This window comes from Myxocyprinus asiaticus, chromosome 41 (genome assembly GCF_019703515.2).
Source record: "Myxocyprinus asiaticus isolate MX2 ecotype Aquarium Trade chromosome 41, UBuf_Myxa_2, whole genome shotgun sequence".
NCBI classification, from domain to species: domain Eukaryota; kingdom Metazoa; phylum Chordata; class Actinopteri; order Cypriniformes; family Catostomidae; genus Myxocyprinus; species Myxocyprinus asiaticus.
In genome coordinates, this window is record NC_059384.1 from 5724585 (window position 1) to 5743011 (window position 18427).

General features: G+C 36.0%; 2 protein-coding genes across 4 annotated transcripts in view; both read left to right on the forward strand.

Annotated features, from left to right (window-relative positions):
- Positions 1–1325: 1325 nt before the first annotated feature.
- Positions 1326–10958, forward strand: LOC127431492 (DNA replication licensing factor mcm4). The gene is made up of 17 exons (XM_051681926.1): positions 1326–1391; positions 2284–2347; positions 2497–2655; positions 2849–3012; positions 3203–3304; positions 3409–3504; positions 3666–3761; positions 3886–4024; positions 5923–6143; positions 6370–6490; positions 6750–7009; positions 7500–7865; positions 8038–8165; positions 9826–10033; positions 10127–10355; positions 10532–10665; positions 10769–10958. The coding sequence occupies exons 2-17, from the start codon at positions 2296–2298 to the stop codon at positions 10859–10861; spliced, it is 2568 nt and encodes an 855-aa protein (XP_051537886.1). The 5' UTR covers positions 1326–1391; positions 2284–2295; the 3' UTR covers positions 10862–10958.
- A 2924-nt stretch (positions 10959–13882) lies between these two features.
- The window catches only part of LOC127431501 (ubiquitin-conjugating enzyme E2 variant 2-like), a 40232-nt gene continuing 35687 nt past the window's right edge, over positions 13883–18427 (forward strand). For all 3 annotated transcript variants that reach the window (XR_007895614.1, XM_051681941.1, XM_051681940.1), the window contains exon 1: positions 13883–13927. Coding sequence is in view for 2 of the 3 variants with exons in the window: in XM_051681941.1 (XP_051537901.1) it covers positions 13909–13927 (19 nt within the window). In the remaining variant the exon portion in view is untranslated. The remainder of the gene's footprint in view (positions 13928–18427) is intronic.

Here is an 18427-nt window from a genome sequence, read left to right on the forward strand (position 1 = left end):
TACCAGCACCAGCACACTCGAGACAATCTTTTAAAACGCAGTTAGTAAAAAGTTCGAAGAGCTGTTTATATATATATATATATTTTAACACCATAACATCACTGTAGACTTTCGGCACATGGTGTTTCCATATAGAAATGTGAAAAGAAATTAATGAAATTACATTTAATTAAATTTTGAACAAATCCGGACATTATACGCGGAAGATATTGCGCATACTCAGAGACCTGCTATTAAATTAATTTAGGCAACAATGAGTTCTATGACATAGAAAACACGTTAAAACGTTAAGATTAATATGTTTTTTCTTGACATAAGAAACTTGTTTGAATGCATTTAAATAGCCTAAATATTATCATTAATAATAATCAAATATAGCCTAAATACTAAGTATTATTAATGTTAAGTATAAATAATAATACATGAAAATTAGAATTAATAATATTTGTATTTGTATTTATTATTTATGCAAGTATTTACATTTTTATTTATTTATTATTATTATTATTATTAACAATAATATGGACTCTGTGAACGCGTTTAAATGTAAATTACATTTACATTTATGCATTTTATCTAAAGTGACATGATAAATATGAATAATTAATATGAATAAATATGTGTACTTATTTACCATTATTGAATGGACTTTCAAGGTATACATTTTGTGTGTGTGTGTGTATATATATATATATATATATATATATATATATATATATATATATATATATATAGTTTTTATTTATTTGTATTTATTTTTTTCAAATAATAATATATACAAATTATAACTTTTAATATTTATCATTTGGCTATTTTCATGACTCATATTTTTGCAGTGAGCTTTTGAATATTGTTTTTTCTCTTCCGTGTTTTCACTACACTGTAAAGTCGTAATGTTTCATTATAGTTGTACATGTTTTTTCATGCAACCACCGGAGACATGTGACATGGGAAAATCCTGTCCTCAACTCAGGTTGAATTTTTGGGGAATGAAATGGATTATTTTGTCAACCACATGGCCATCTAGTGGATGTAAGTGGAAATACCTCTATTTATTCTGCGCTGTTATTTCTTTCCCGCGAAAATGTCGGACGATACCAAACAGTTGATTAGCCCTTTTTATAACAGGCCTCCTAAAATTGTTAGTCTACATTTAAGAACATTTTAAAAGGCTTTAGTATTATTTTAAAAATCTATATGTACCATTTTATGATATAATATACGCAGTGGTAATTTTTTAGAGGATATATGTACACAAGTAGCACACTTGTCCCCCCTCTGGACCGATAGCAAGAAATGTACATTCTTGATTGGTCTAAATTTCCCCGCGAAATATACGTCACCGCCAGTTTCGCGCCACCGCTAACGCTGGAAAGGAAACATTGCTGAAGGTACGTGCTATTTCTCTGTAAACTCTAAGCCACTATTGAAAATAAACAGAATCACAATAACCTTAAAACAAGGCTTTGAATAATAGGGAGTTAATGTACATTGTGCGAAATTAAAGTGCAGGGTGGAAAACTGAGGAACTTTAATCGTGAAATCATTGTTGTGATGAATAATGGCACATGTTGTTTCTATTATGTTCACTGGTACTTTAGGATTGTTATAATATACGAAGTTACTTACTCGTAAAACTCATCTTTACTTTTCCAATCGTGATTAAATAATAAGCATTCTGTTTATATGCCTTTGTGTGTATTGTTTATCTACCCATTTATGTTTTCTGTGCATGTAATTAGTATTTTTATTGTCTAATGTCCCTGTCCAATAATCAATTGCAGGCATTTATTTTAGTCTGGCTTTAATGTTGTCTATTTACAAAATGAGTTCTTGTCCTTGTGTGTTTAATTAAAGCTCTTGTTGCATCCACACAATAATACTTTTCTGTACAGTATAAACTGCAGTGATGTTGATTAATTTCTTTTTGAATTTGAAGTGACTAATTTTTTTATTTTTTTTATTATTGATTTCTGCTTTCAATAGGGAGTAATCAGTTACACAAACTAACAAGTCTTAATAATAGAATGAGGAATGAATTACTGTTAAATAAACAGGTTAATAAAGAGTAACACTTTATATTTACTTTAAAATGTCATTAAAAATCTTGCAGATCAGTAGTTCACGTTCAGTGTTTGAATAACACTTTTTACATTTCTAACTATCTGAATGAACAAAATATAATTTGCTAATGTTAATAACAATTATTTATATAATAGTAATTACTAAGATTGATATAACATTTTGGTTTCAGTTCACTTATTGTGTGCTTTACCTTTTCAGATTTGAATCAAGATGTCTTCACCATCCTCGTCTCAGAGCAGCCGTAAGAGAGACCCTCCAACCCGTACGTTTTATATATTTATTTATTTATTTTTTCTTGAATGCACACAAACATCGACATGCATGGGGAAATCAAAGGTTCATAAATGCCAGACAGCTTATTAGCAATTTCTAAGTACACATTTAGACTGCTGTCATTTTCTGTGTGTACAGCTGCGAGCGAGGACCCTCTGTCCCCACCGTCCCAGCGCTCTAGAGCCCATGACACGTCCACAGAGCTGCAGCCCATGCCCACATCTCCGGCCATGGACAACCAGAGTCCCGCCGCACAGGATGTGTCGCTGTTCTCCAGTCCTGTGGCCCAACGCTCTGGTAACATCTATACTCTCATTCCAGATATATCTGTTATTGTGTTCATGGGAGCATGATTTCATAATCAGCGATTATTTAGCTTTGAACCAAAGCATTTATCCAGATTTTTAGAGGTAATTTGAAAAATGTAGGTTTTAATTCTTTGAGATTAGTCTAATGAAGATTTCTATATATCTGGATTGGTTTCTTTCAGTCGTGCAGAGTGAGATCGATGCAAGTTCTCCGCTCATGTACGGCACTCCCAGCTCCAGGGTGGAAGGAACTCCCCGCAGCGGAATACGTGGGACTCCGGCCCGTCAGAGGGCTGATCTGGGATCAGTGCGGAAGGCTCCGCAGGTCGACATGCACTCTGAACCGGTGAGCGAAAGTTCTTTTTTTTTTTTTTGTGTCTTTGTGTTTGAGGTTGTTAATACTCCATGATGTCACAGATAGATAGTCTTTTATTTATTTATCACTTCATTAAATACTTTGCTCCTGTTGAGCAAGACATTGAGAAATTTTTTCATTGTATTTTTTTTTATTTTATTGGATCTGTCTCCATTTTCAGCCATCTGGAGACGCAGCGCCTGGCAGTGAGCAGGGAGCGGGACAGAGACTTGTGATCTGGGGGACTGATGTCAATGTGGGGACCTGCAAGGAAAAGTTTCAGGTGCGGATGACGTTTTTGGAAAGCATCCACAGCTGTTTCAGTCAAACGTAGCATTCCTGCGAAAATGACCAATTTGTGTTTTTTGTTTTTGTTTTTTTGTGCAGCGTTTCCTTCAACGTTTCATTGATCCCAACTCCAGAGAGGAGGAGAGTGCCGGTCTGAATCTGAATGAGCCTCTATACATGCAGAAACTGGATGAGGTGAGATTCACAGAACTGATTGGAAAGAGATTTTGGGGGAAAGGACATTATTTTACCATTTTTAATAGAATAGAGATGTAAGTTAGGCTTAGATTTTCATGTATGGTGACGCACCAATACATAATAGCAGTAATCGTATTGTTTTTTGTGTGTATTTTCAGATCAGTGTTGTTGGAGAGCCTGTGTTGAATGTGAACTGCAGTCATATTCAAACATTTGATGCTGATCTGTACCGTCAGCTGGTCTGCTATCCACAGGTAAGACCAACAGCGGCTGCAAGTGAAATCTCTAATCGACTAATGTAGAATATAACTAGTCCCTGAAGTCTTGGTCTTTTTATTGTTGCTGTAATTGATGACTTGAAAATGTTGGTGTTTACAGGAAGTCATTCCGACCTTTGATATGGCAGTCAATGAGCTGTTCTTCGATCGATTTCCGGACTCCATTTTGGAGCATCAGATTCAAGTGCGTCCCTACAGCGCCGTAAAAACCAGAAACATGCGTGAGCTCAATCCTGAAGGTAATATCAAATGCAAACAACAAATCCGCACTGGGATTTGTAAAAAAGCATACATTCATTGAAATTAGGGATGTCCCAATACCTTTTTTTTTTGAGACCAAGTATGAATGTAGATGCTTTTTGTACTCGCCGATAACCCTTTTTTTTTTTTTTTTTTTTTTAAACAGTTTATTTAAATTTTATCATCAAAATGATGTTTAAATAAATTCATTAAAACTTGAATCAAATGAAAGTATAACAATTAATTTACAACATGATATTGTGTTATTTTTGTCAAATTAAGTGATTTTATTCAGAACCTCACAATACAATCTAAAATACATTGGAGTTATATTGTATCAAATAAAGTGCTGCACTACAGAGCATCACAGATATAAGATATTGCTTAAATATAATACAGTTAATATTTTTTATTATTATTAGTTGTAGTAGTAGTCGTATAACAGTGAATAGTACATCACACTTCAAATTGAGCTTTTATTTTGAAGTGTTTCTGTGTTATGACCAAGGACGTTGTGACGAGCTTCCCACTCCGAAAAAGCTGGTCGCTACGTGACTCAAAGTCATTATTAAACCGTAAAGGCTGCTATTTAATTAAATATGTACTCCATTTGTATCTCGTGCTACAAAGTGAATTCGCGCTCTGTTCTCTGTCATCTGCTTCGATCAGAGCGCTTGATGCTCATGACAGATTTCCCTGTATGAGCCAAGGAGAATTAGAAGGTACGTGCAGCCGGAATCAGCACAACACTGTCTCCACACTTTCACAAGTGCACAAACTTTGGAGTGCGCCACTCATGCAAACAATATATTTATATAATTAAATCACTGCTTTTGTGGTAAAATAACTACCACAAAGTTTACATAATGACATTCGTACATTAGATGGTATCGGTTTTTGGTATCAGAGCATTTTTACGAGTATGACTACCAGTACATGAGCGCGGTATCAAACCCAATACCAGTATCGGAATCGGGACATCCCTAATCGAAATGCATTTTTTTCAAGCAGTTTAAAGAAATAGTTCACCCAAAAATTAAAATTCTCTCATTTACTCACCCACATGCCATCCCAGATGATAGTGACTAACTGACTTATGCAGAAGATTTTTAGAAGGATATCTCAGCTTACAATGCAAGTGAATGGTGACCAAAACTTTGAGTCACCAAAAAGCACATAAAGGCAGCATTAAAGTAATAAGACTCCATTGGTTTAATCCATGTCTTCTGAAGCAATCCAATCGGTTTTGGGTGAAAACAGACCAAAAATAACTCCTTTTTCACTGTACATTTTGATATTGCAGTCTCTAGGCACGATCATGATTTCAAGCTTGATTACACTTTCTAGTGCTTGACACAGCACTAGATGGCGCTATAGGAAGTGTAATCGAGCTTGAAATCATGATTGCCAAGGAGACTGTTGATGTCAAGATTTACAGTGAAAAAGCAGTTTGGTCTGTTTTCACCCAAAATTATTTTTACAAATATTATTACAAAATGACCTGATTAGCTTCAGAAGACATGGATTACACCACTGGAGTTGTATGTATCATTTTTATGCTGCCTTTATGTGCTTTTTGGAGGTTCAAAGTTTTGGTCACCATTCACTTGCATTGTATATTCCTCTAAAAATCTTTGTGTTCTGCAGAAGAAAAACTCATACACATCTGAGATGGCTTGAGGGTAAGTGAGAGAATGTAAATTTTTGGTGAAGTAGTCCTTAAAGTGGATTAATATAGACTTTTCATATTAATAAACATCTATGTTCTCTAATGCACTATCCCGGAACAGCTCTGTATTTTCCCAACATTTTTTAACAAAGAGCAGATGTCAGTGTAAATAATAAGGTCTTTGAGCCTATTGGAAATGACACTTCCTCCTCATGTGTATCTTCTCAGATATTGACCAGCTCATCACTATCAGTGGAATGGTGATCCGAACATCTCAACTGATCCCAGAGATGCAAGAGGCATTTTTCCGCTGTCAGGTGTGTGCATTCAACACGCGTGTGGAGGTGGACCGCGGACGCATCGCTGAACCTGCCGTCTGCCGGAACTGCAATACTACACACAGCATGGCACTGGTTCATAATCGCTCCGCTTTTTCCGACAAACAAATGGTGAGTGATGGTTTCTATTATCAAAGGAATTTCTTGATTTGAGCCATTACCTTTGCTAAATAGTGCTAATTGGATGTTTTGGCGTCATATGTTGATTAGGGAAGGTTTTCCTTTGTGACAGCATTAAGATTTGTCTCTAGAATCTGGTGCCGTGACCCGGTGTCATAAAGGTTAGAAATGTCTGCCTTTATACCTTTTGTCCTTTTTATATCTTTTTCCCTGACAGATAAAATTACAGGAGTCTCCAGAGGACATGCCTGCTGGTCAGACGCCCCATACCACAGTTGTATACGCACACAACGACCTGGTAGACAAAGTGCAGCCCGGAGACAGAATATACATAACTGGTATGACCTGTCATATGTGCTTTGTTATAGGTCTAATTTAAGAGTCTTGTTTTGTCTTATGTTTGTATCTATGTTCTACTCATTTTGTTTTTAAAATTGTGCTTAGCACAAATATGAAAAGCTGAAAATGTTTTAATGGCTTTATTAATTCAGCATGGCTTCCAGCCCTTGTGTATTTCTAATTGCGAGGTATTAGATGAAAAAGCGTCAATTTCTATAAGTTCTTCGTAACCCAGAATGTCTGTTTCCTGTGTCTCAGGTATTTACAGAGCAGCGCCCATGCGTCTAAACCCTCGACAGAGCCAGGTGAAGTCCGTGTACAAGACGCACATCGATGCCATTCACTTCCGTAAAACAGATGAGAAACGTCTTCACGGTCTGGATGAAGACGGTGAGCAGAAACTCTTCACCAAAGAGCGAGTCGCAGTGCTCAAAGAACTAGCCGCAAAACCTGATGTCTATGAACGCCTCTCCTCCGCTCTGGCACCCAGCATCTATGAACATGAAGACATCAAGAAAGTGAGTTCTAAGTATTTTAAACAATAGATTTGTCTTGAGTTTGGTCTGTTGGCTCTTATGCTGGCTTGACAAAGCCAAACCATAGTGCTGTTTAGATGTTAAAAGATTCATTACGTACGGTCTAAATAACCGTCAAACTTCAACTTTTTAAACCGGTTTTAAACTTTCAGACAAAGCCTCAGTTTTTCTTTAGTTAAGATTTAAAGGGATAGTTTGCCCAAAAATGAAAATTCTCTCACCATTTAGTCACCCTCATGCCATCCTACATGTGTATGACTTTCTTCTGCAGAACACGAATATTTCAGCTCTGTAGGTCCATACAATGCAAGTCAATGGGGTCCAAAACTTTGAAGCTCCAAAAAGCATACAAATGCAGCATAACAGTAATCCATAAGACTCCAGTGGTTAATCTATGTCTTCTGAAGTGATCCAATCAAACCTTTATTCTTTCCAAGATGTAAGTTTATAAAAGCTGTCCATCTCTTTTCAGGGCATCCTGTTGCAGTTATTCGGTGGAACCCGTAAGGACTTTACTCAAACGGGCCGCGGAAACTTCCGGGCCGAGGTCAACATCCTGCTCTGTGGTGATCCGGGCACCAGCAAGTCCCAGCTGCTCCAGTACGTGTATAACCTCGTCCCACGTGGGCAGTACACATCTGGGAAGGGTTCCAGCGCCGTGGGTCTCACAGCCTATGTGATGAAGGACCCAGAAACCCGACAGCTGGTATTGCAGACGGGAGCGCTCGTGCTTAGCGATAACGGCATCTGCTGCATCGATGAGTTTGATAAGATGAGCGACAATACAAGATCAGTGCTGCATGAAGTTATGGAGCAGCAGACGCTCTCGATTGCCAAGGTGAGGGAAAGAACTGGATTGAAATCAAAGTTTTTCTTGCAGTAGTTTTGATGCATTGGGGGATTTATAGTCCAGTAGGTCCATTCTAAAAAGTTCTGAGAATTATTAATACATTTTGTTAGGATGGATAATTAATGCAGTTTTTTTTTGTGTGTGTGTGTGCGTGTATTAGGCTGGAATCATTTGCCAGCTCAATGCTCGAACCTCCATCCTCGCAGCTGCCAATCCAGTGGAGTCTCAGTGGAACCCCAAAAAGACGACCATTGAGAACATCCAGCTTCCTCATACACTGCTGTCCAGGTAAAAACACAAATGCTAGATTAGAACGAAGAAGTGTTTAATGACAACTTCTAAAGGCAATCACAATGCATTTAACTTATGTGATATGACACATTTCAGACTTAAAAGTATATTCATTGGAGAATAATATAGGAATGTATTTGGAATTAATTTAGGATTTAATTGGATTCTGACATGCTAGGCTGTGATACGTGTTATTTGTCCCTGTCCACACATACAGCTTAACTTTGAATTCATTTTAGACATGGAGAAAAGCATCTGCTAAATACATGTGTGTAAACTGAGAAAATTATTGCATTTTGATAGAGCATCATGAAAAGCATTTTTGTATTACTTTGTTTTCTGATGAATCATTACATTAACCAGGGTTATTGAACAATAAACAAGGTACAGAATGTATGGCTAATAAAGTGGCTTAATATAACATGGGATAGCTGGCCATTCAAAATTTAACACATTCCTCCAAGCAAAATGGGTGAGTTTTCATGAAACCTCTCAAGACATTGTCCTAATACTATTTTACTCCCCAAATAAAAAAGTATAGCCTTTTAGGCTTTTAAGATGTTTTTTTACATTGTGACATTATTTTCATGACTGTTACGCACATTTTACCCCCCGATACTTAACGCCTTGCAAAAAGCTTTTTTTTTTTTTTTTGGCTGATTTTACTGAAATACTGAAATAAAAAATGTGTGTGTGACAGTAATGACAATCATCATTAAAAACAATAGAAGTTGTAAAACATTCAAAACGGACATTTTACTCCCCAATTCTCATTACAGTGATGCAATTATTTATTGTCTTATTTTTGGCTGATTTTAATCAATTGTCTTTTTTTTTTTTTTTTTTTACTGTAATACTGAAATACATTGATGTGTGACTGTCAGGACGATCATCATTAAAAACAATGGAAACAGTAAAACATTTGAAAGTGTAAGACATTTTACTCCCCAATTCTAATTACCACGATGCAGTTATTTATTTTTTGCTTATTTTAATAAAAATTGTACAGCAGCATTTTTTACTGTAATACTGTTAAAAAAAAAAAAAAAAATGCCGTAATGACGATCGTTATTAAAAACAATGGGTATAGTAAAATGTTTGGATGTGTTACAGACATCTCCCCCCCCCCCCAGTTCTCATTACCGTGATGCAAAAAAGATGATCGTTATAATATAATTTCCACAATGTACAAATTTTATCGTAAAGCATTTATACATAATAGTACTCCGTTGGTACTGCCTTTTGTACAACAGCATTTTTGTTTTACTGTAATACTGTTAAAAAAAAAAAAATTTTAAATCCATGCGTGATTGTAATGAAGATCATCATTAAAAACAATAGGAATAGTAAAAAGTTTGGATGTTACGGTAATGAGCGTTGGGGGATACAATGTGCTTGAGTGTCCGAAATTTTAAGTTCTTTTAATTTTCTTTATGCAAAATATAATTTCATTTTTTTTGGAATTTCAGGTAAAAATGACCAGGACATTTTCTTGACAGGATTCATGAGAATTACCCAAATAATTTTGAGCATTGTTGTTAACCAATTTTGTAAGCTCAATTACCTGTGTCTCTCAATGAAAATCGAAAAACAATTTCTGTTGAAAGAAAAAAAAAAAAAAAACTCAAACTTGAATATTCCCTTCTCTTTTTCTCAGGTTTGATTTGATCTTCCTGATGCTGGACCCTCAGGATGAGGCATATGACAGACGTCTCGCCCATCACCTGGTGTCTCTGTATTATCAGAGTGAAGAACAAATTGAAGAGGAACATCTGGACATGGCTGTGCTGAAAGACTACATTGCTTTTGCTCGCACATCTGTGCACCCCAGACTCTCTGAGGAGGCCAGTCAGGCCCTAATTGAGGTATATAAATAACGTAGGGTCCTGTTGTAGTGTAAATATATTGTATTTAATACTTTGTGTACAATATTGACATTTTTTATTTGTGCCCTGCAGGCGTACGTAGACATGCGCAAGATCGGCAGTGGGAGGGGAATGGTGTCTGCTTACCCCCGACAGCTGGAGTCTCTCATCAGATTGGCTGAAGCTCACGCTAAAGTGCGTTTCTCCAGTAAAGTCGAGTCCATCGATGTGGAAGAAGCCAAGAGACTCCACAGAGAGGCACTGAAACAGTCTGCGACTGATCCCAGAACAGGATTCGTGGACATCTCAATCCTCACCACAGGTATGACTTGGAGATCTACTACAAACAAACCGTTCATGTTTGGTTGCACGTTCTCATTTATTTGCCGGGTTTGGGCTTTAACTGCTTGTACACACCCTTATGTCTGACTTATTAAATGAAAGAAGAAAAAGTTCCTCTAATGTGTATCTGATGTTTTTGATTGGTTTGTTGGACAGGTATGAGCGCTACAGCACGCAAGCGTAAAGAGGAAGTGGCCCAGGCCCTGAAGAAACTCATCCAATCAAAGGGCAAAACACCAGCTATGAAGTACCAGCAGCTGTTTGATGATCTTCGTGGCCAGTCTGAAGCTGTAAGCATGTTTTATTGTTTGTTTTTTCATATATTTAATCTAATGCATAAGCTACTCTGTCTTGAAATATTTAACACAATTTTTTGATGTCTTCTTGTTTCAGGCCATCACTAAGGACATGTTTGATGAGGCACTTCGAGCACTTGCTGATGAAGATTATCTGACCGTCACAGGAAAGACTGTGCGACTGCTGTAAACACACATGGCTGCTGCTGCTTTTTTCATTGTTACTTATTCTATTCTGTTTCTTTAGAGCAATATTTGTTGCAATAAATAAGTTTTGTTGATCTTCAGTAGCCTTTAATTTCTTACAGAGTTGATACATCCATGCTATTGACATTATGCGGATGCTTTTCAACCTAAGCGAAGTAATGTGTTAATTCTAATGCATTTTTGTTTTATTACTGGAGAGAAATAATCTTCGGTTATGATATCCAAATCTATTCACTGGCCCAAATGAATTGATTCACTTTTTTTTTTTTTTATCCAATACGTAATTTTTGTTATTAAAGTCTCAAGGAATGGCTTAAAAGCAAGGTGCAAAACTCGATGGAATATTGCACCCCCCCCCCCCAAAATAAAAGACCTGCAGTGCATAGCTTAGGAAGTATAGATATAATTGGACAAGCATGCTTAAGAGCAACACATAAAATGTTATATATTAAAAAAATAATAAAAAGGCTGTGTGGAAATGGGTGAAATTGGGTTTTTTTTTTTGAATAAAATATTTCCTTCTAAACAAACTAATCAACAATCTTAATGATACTTTATAAAATATAATGTATTAAACCAATTAAAGAAATATTCTGGGTTCAATACAAGTTAAGCTCACTGGACAGCTTTTGTGGCATAATGTTGAATAAAGCAAAAATGTGAGTTACAGTGAAGCACTTGCAATGGAAGTGAATGGGGCCAACCCGTAAACGTTTAGATGGTGTTTTAAAAGTGTAGCCACAAGACGTAAATAATAACAGGATTTTAATGTGATATAATCGCTTGCTAACTGTTTCTGTGTAAAGTTATATACAATTTTACAACTTCGTTGCCATGATGGCGTAACGCCGTAAAACTCTAAAACGATTTGAACAACTTCACTTCTCGAATAATAAGAGTTTTAACAGAACAGTTATGTAAAAGCTTCTATAAAACTATAAGCTTCACATTTCTGTCTTTAAGCCCTCCAAAAATTGGCCCCATTCACTTCAATTGCAAGTGCTTCCCTGTAACTCACATTTTTGCTTTATTCAACATTATGCCACAAAAGCTGTCCAGTGAGCTTAACTTGTATTGAACCCGGAATATTCCTTTAAGTAATAAAGTCTACATACTGAGAACAAGTTAACTTTCATTCAGATTCACTCTATCTTTTGCACACACACACACACACACACAAAAGAAAACAAAAACAATCTATAGTGTCTTTGCAGAGGTGCCACGCCCCTCCCCAAATTCCTCCAACACTAGCGTTGGTGTTGTCCGATTCTTTTTAACGAATCGATTCGTTCGGACAGTATCTTTCAATGAACCGGTTCAAAAAGCGATTCACAGATTCTTATGTGTGACTACTCGAAAGTGTCGCCAGAAAGCCCCATGCGACACTTTACGTTTCAATTTTGTAGTAAATGTATCACTTTATTTTGGTTTAGGTTATCTGGCGTCAAAGGTGTGGTGCATAGACCTTATTCACACATGAGGCTGTGAGGGATAGACGTACCGTCTCTTCAGTCGGTTGTACAGATGTTTAAAGTGTTTTTGGATCCTTTTGCTAAAGAAACACTGAAAAATATCTTTCCAAGAGATTTCTGTAGACAAAAATCTCAAGACAGCATGAGTTGTGGGAAATTAGATTAGATTTTTGGTAGCTTTATACAGTGCATTGCCAAAGATGGTGTTACTGTGAATAAGGTATCTTGTTTCAACACTAGGCTATGGTTCACTTAAGTCCTTTGTTAATGATATAATTAACATGTTACCGATACTGTTAATAATATAAAGCAATATGTTAATTATTTACACTGGTGGCCAAAAGTTCAGAATACTGTACAGATTTTGCTGTTGCGGAAGGAAATTGGTACTTTAATTCACCAAAGTGGCATTCAGCTGATCACAAAGTATAGTCAGGACATTAATAATGTAAAAAACAGCACCATCACTATTTGAAAAAAGCCATTTTTGATCTAGACAGGCCCCATTTCCAGCAGCCATCACTCCAACGCCTTATCCTTGAGTAATCATGCTAAATTGCTAATTTGGTACAAGAAAATCACTTGCCTTTATATCAACACAGTTGAAAGCTATTTGGTTCGTTAAATGAAGCTTAACATTGTCTTTGTGTTTGTTTTTGAGTTGCCACAGTATGCAATAGACTGGCATGTCTTAAGGTCAATATTAGGTCAGAAATGGCAAAAAAGAAACAGCTTTCTCTAGAAACTCGTCAGTCAATCATTGTTTTGAGGAATGAAGGCTATACAATGCTTGAAATTGCCAAAAAACTGAAGATTTCATACAAAGGAGTACACTACAGTCTTCAAATATAAAGGACAACTGGCTCTAACAAGGACAGAAAGAGATGTGGAAGACCAGATGTACAACTAAACAAGAGGATAAGTACATCAGAGTCTCTAGTTTGAGAAATAGACGCCTCACATGTCCTCAGCTGACAGCTTCATTGAATTCTACCCGCTCAACACCAGTTTCATGTACAACAGTGAAGAGAAGACTCAGTGGTGCAGGCCTTATGGGAAGAATTGCAAAGAAAAAGCCACTTTTGAAACAGAAAAACAAAAAGAAAAGTTTAGAGTGGGCAAAGAAACAGAGACATTGGACAACAGATAATTGGAAAAGAGTGTTATGGATCTTAACCCCATTGAGCTTTTGTGGGATCAGCTAGACTGTAAGGTGCGTGAGAAGTGCCCGACAAGACAGTCACATCTATGGCAAGTGCTGCAGGAAGTGTGGGGTGAAATGTCACCTGAGTATCTGGACCAACTGACAGCTAGAAAGTACCAATTTCTTTCCATAAGAGCAAAATCTGTACATTTATCCAAACTTTTGGCCCCCAGTGTATGTAATTAGTAGTCATTGTTTCCACCTCGCAGTTTTACTGTTTGTGAATCGGTCCGACCGAATCATTGCAAAGAGTCAGCACGACTCGTTTGTGAATCAGGCATCATTATCCAGTACCGCTACTGGTGACGTATTAGTCACATGACGCTGTCGTGCGCTTTTGGATTCGGGCTGGACATGATGGCGGCCTCCTCAGGTTTGTCTCTCAATCTCCTCAATCCTCGCATTGTTCCGCGGTCGTATTTTCACAACAGAACCGTTAACCCCACGGCTCACAAAACAAAATGCATTATTCGAGGTGTTCACGGTTCTTAATTATCTTTATTTAGTTCAGTTAACCCAAGTGTGTGCAGTTAGGACTGTGTGTGTATTAGCATCGAGCTAACGGCCCTCAAACAGACCTTTATAGCACCACATTTATTTTACATAATCACTCAAACTTTAAAGACGCATCTAATTTAAATACGCTCCTTTATGATGCTAAGATATAATTTGAATGCGATATTAAGGAGTTGGGCGAATGTATTAGTGCTAATGTGAGGCGAGGCGGAGCGTTGACCCGCGTGCCGCTGCTGGTTCCGTCCAGTGTCATGACAAAACGGGCCTTGAACTGATGTTTGTGTGTCAAAGCAGAACCTGAGCAGGTTAACAAACCTTTACTGAGTCGTTTAAACATGTTAAAGATCATTGAATATTAGAAAAGTTTGTATGGGTGTTTGAGAGGCATATTTAGGTGCGTACCATGACACTCCTTACAGTGAATTAATGTCCTATGAATGTAAATATGGCATTAACCCTTGTGCGTCAATTAAAAAAGTTACTCAGAGGTCCTTAGAGGACAAATGTCAGCATAAAAAAACTGCCATAAAAATATTATGTATTAATATTATTTTCCACTTTCAATTAGATTTTAACCAACATCAGTCCTGATCATAACTACCAAATATTTATTCATTTTCAGGATTTTAACCCTTTAAATGCCAGTTTGTTTATAAAATGCCACTGTTGTGTTATATATATATAAAAACACACAAAATTATTCATTTTCCATACACTAAATGCTAAGGGCATTCTTTTTTTTGGATTATCACAGTCTGGGATATGTCAATGATTAGCAATAACATTGATTTTGATGCATTATTATTTTTTGTGCAGTGTCTGATTTAAAAAAACAAAAAAAAAAAACAAACTCACACTCAATACCTTTGAGGACAAAAATGTCTGCGTCAAAAAACTTCCATTATTATTATATATTAATATTGTTTTCCACTTTCACTGACTTAGATTTTTTTTAACCAACATCAGTCCTGATCATAACTACCAAATATTAATTATTTGGATTTTAATCCTTTAAATGCCACCTTTTTCTTTTTTTTTTACACATACACACATTCAAAACACACTCTGACATCCATATCAACACACCCACACAGTTTTAGCTGCATCATTTATTCAGTTGGCCTGCAGTGCTCTATAATACAGCAAACAGAAAATAGGAGAAAAGTATGTATTTGCTCCATAGGCTAAACATGAGAAAAATGGTGCCATCTGGTGGAAAATATAAAAAAATTAACATTTTGAAGCCAGGGCTCCTGAATGAAAACATAATATCATAGAATTCATGATTTTATGCTTTAAAGGCACTGGGATCAAATATTGCGGTTTTAATGGGGACATTTTTGTCCTGAAGGTGCTGAGTGTAACTATTTTGTGTACACAGTGTATTATAGATGTATTATAGGAACTGAGGTTGAAATTCCAAAATTCCTCCCCAAAAAATACACACCTTTGGCAAAATTTATGCTGGTGTCATTAACACAGCCAAAATGATCGAAAAAATTAAAAGGACAAATATGTCCCGAAGGTCGCACAAGGGTTAAAGTCTATATTTGAGTATAAAAATTTAATTTTGGTATATGTAAGATCCAACCCATCAGAGGGTCACTTTAAGCTTTAAAATTTGTATAATTGGAGAAGTTTGAGTGAACCCAATGTTGCATGTAATGACAATTTCCAATGTGGAGCCATTTTATAAGAATATATCTTAAGTTTAAAGTTTATATGCCTAGAAATGTATAAACCAACCCCCCCACCAAAGAGATTTTTTTAGTCCGCTAAAGCTCAGATTAATTGAGAAATTCATCATAATGCTGCAATATGGGTTTTTATCTGCATATAAAGACACTAAACGCAATTTAAGTTATATTGAGATTATATTATATTTAAAGTTTACATATCTATATATGTTAGAAGCAACCTTTATCTTAAGGCTAGTCCAACCTGTTTAAGCTCATAGGTCTTAAGAAAAGTTATTAATAATTGTGCAATTTGGACATCGTTGCATGTCAACACAATGTAGAGTCACATTCAGATTATGTTGATATATTTAAGAGTTGCATGCAGAGATGTATCTGCTGATCTCTTAAATATTCAGTAATTAGTCTTCTGCATGCTTTCTTTGCCTTCAGATTTGAAGGAAGTGAGAGAGGAAAACCTATAGAGTGGGTGCCATTTGCTGATTATTCAGATATGAGTGATTAGTTCTTGCTTTAGACAATCACCTAAACTTGTAAATCTCGTCCCTCCACTTTTTCGACATCGCAGTATCTGTGAAAAACACTTGGTGTCTAGCCTGCATCTCTAGTTACAAACATTGCATATTTGAAACATCACAGGTAGATAGGACAGGATTGGTTTCTCTAGTCTAAATCAGGTAGGTGTCATTAACTTTTTGGATGATTTGGAGATTACAATCATACTTCCATTATCAATGTTTTGGCTTGAAAGCATTTAAAATAGTTTAGAAAGTTTCCTCTTTAAGTACATCAAATGTTTCTCAAAAAAGAGGTTTTACTCATGCACAAAAAAGGAAAACTGATTTTGCTTTCATATTGAATGAGATATTCATCTGTCAGAAATGTTTGTCATCATTCTGAAATTCTAAAACCCAGCATATTGTCACCCCACTATTGCATAGAGTTCAGTTCATTTCAATTCAGTTGCTTTTTTGTTATTCTACCAGTACAATAAAATTTGTACCTGGGTAGTTGACAAATGATATATGCATGAACTTTTTGTTTCATCAAGATTTTAGGTTTATGTATGTATAAGTGAAAGTGTATAAGGGTCATTCATTGACAAATAAGGTTACCTTTGGTGATAAAAATGAGAAATCTTTTAAAAGTCTAGTTAAAACACAAGTTCATAGAGTATAATCTTTGTGTCCATTTTGTATTCATACATTTATAGTATATTGTACTATATATTTGCCTATACTTTATATTTATCTAATGACTTTAAAAATGTCATGTGGTGCAACCATTAAGTAAAAGGTATTCAAATGCTTCCCTTGCATCTTGAATACATGTGTACACAACTTCATTTATTAAACACATTTTTTCATGTAGAAATGTGTGTGTATAATATATATATATATATATATATATATATATATATATACACACACACACACTGGTGGAAATTGGTACTTTAATTCACCAAAGTGGCGTTCAACTGATCACAAAGTATAGTCAGGACATTACTGATGTAAAAAAACAGCACCATCACTATTTGAAAAAAAGTAATTTTTGATCAAATCTAGACAGACCCCATTTCCAGCAGCAATCACTCCAACACCTTATCCTTGAGTAAACATGCTAAATTGCTAATTTGGTACTAGAAATCACTTATCATTATATCAAACACAGTTGAAAGCTATTTGGTTCATTAAATGAAGTTTAACATTGTCTTTGTGTTTGTTTTTGAGTTGCCACAGTATGCAATAAACTGGCATGTCTTGAGGTCAATATTAGGTCAAAAATGGCAAAAAAAGAAACGGCTTTCTCTAGAAACTCATCAGTCAATCATTGTTTTGAGGAATGAAGGCTATACAATGCTCGAAATTGCCCAAAAACTGAAGATTTCATACAAAGGAGTACACTACAGTCTTCAAAGACAAAGGACAACTGGCTCTAACAAGGACAGAAAGAGATGTGGAAGGCCAGATGTACAACTAAACAAGAGTATAAGTACATCAGAGTCTCTAGTTTGAGAAATAGACACCTCACATGTCCTCAGCTGACAGCTTCATTGAATTCTACCCGCTCAACACCAGTTTCATGTACAACAGTAAAGAGAAGACTCAGGGGTGCAGGCCTTATGGGAAGAATTGCAAAGAAAAAGCCACTTTTGAAACAGAAAAACAAAAAGAAAAGGTTAGAGTGGGCAAAGAAACAGAGACATTGGACAACAGATAATTGGAAAAGAGTGTTATGGATCTTAAACCCATTGAGCTTTTGTGGGATCAGCTAGACTGTAAGGTGCGTGAGAAGTGCCCGACAAGACAGCCACATCTATGGCAAGTGCTACAGGAAGTGTGGGGTGAAATGTCACCTGAGTATCTGGACAAACTGACAGCTAGAATGCCAAGGATCTGCAAAGCTGTCATTGCTGCACGTGGAAGATTTTTTAAAGAAGTTCTGAATATAAAAAAGTTTTCTAAGGGTTTCTCCATATGACCTGAACAAAATGTGCCTTTTCATAAAAAAATGTTTTCCCTTCAACATAATGTTGATTACCTACATGTTGGTAACACCACATGACTTTAATTTGGTGGACAAAATTTTTCAATTATTAATATTTTTAAATAAAATTGTTCCACTGCTTATTTTTAATAAAATATTAATCTGTTATTGAA

What these genes read in the sequence shown, in the direction of transcription:
- LOC127431492 (XM_051681926.1), top strand. Translation starts at nt 2,296, where the DNA reads ATGTCTTCACCATCCTCGTCTCAGAGCAGCCGTAAGAGAGACCCTCCA. An exon ending in TCCTGTGGCCCAACGCTCTG is followed by an intron (nt 2,656 to 2,848) that starts GTAACATCTATA and finishes GGTTTCTTTCAG; the next exon opens with TCGTGCAGAGTGAGATCGAT. An exon ending in AGACAGAATATACATAACTG is followed by an intron (nt 6,491 to 6,749) that starts GTATGACCTGTC and finishes CCTGTGTCTCAG; the next exon opens with GTATTTACAGAGCAGCGCCC.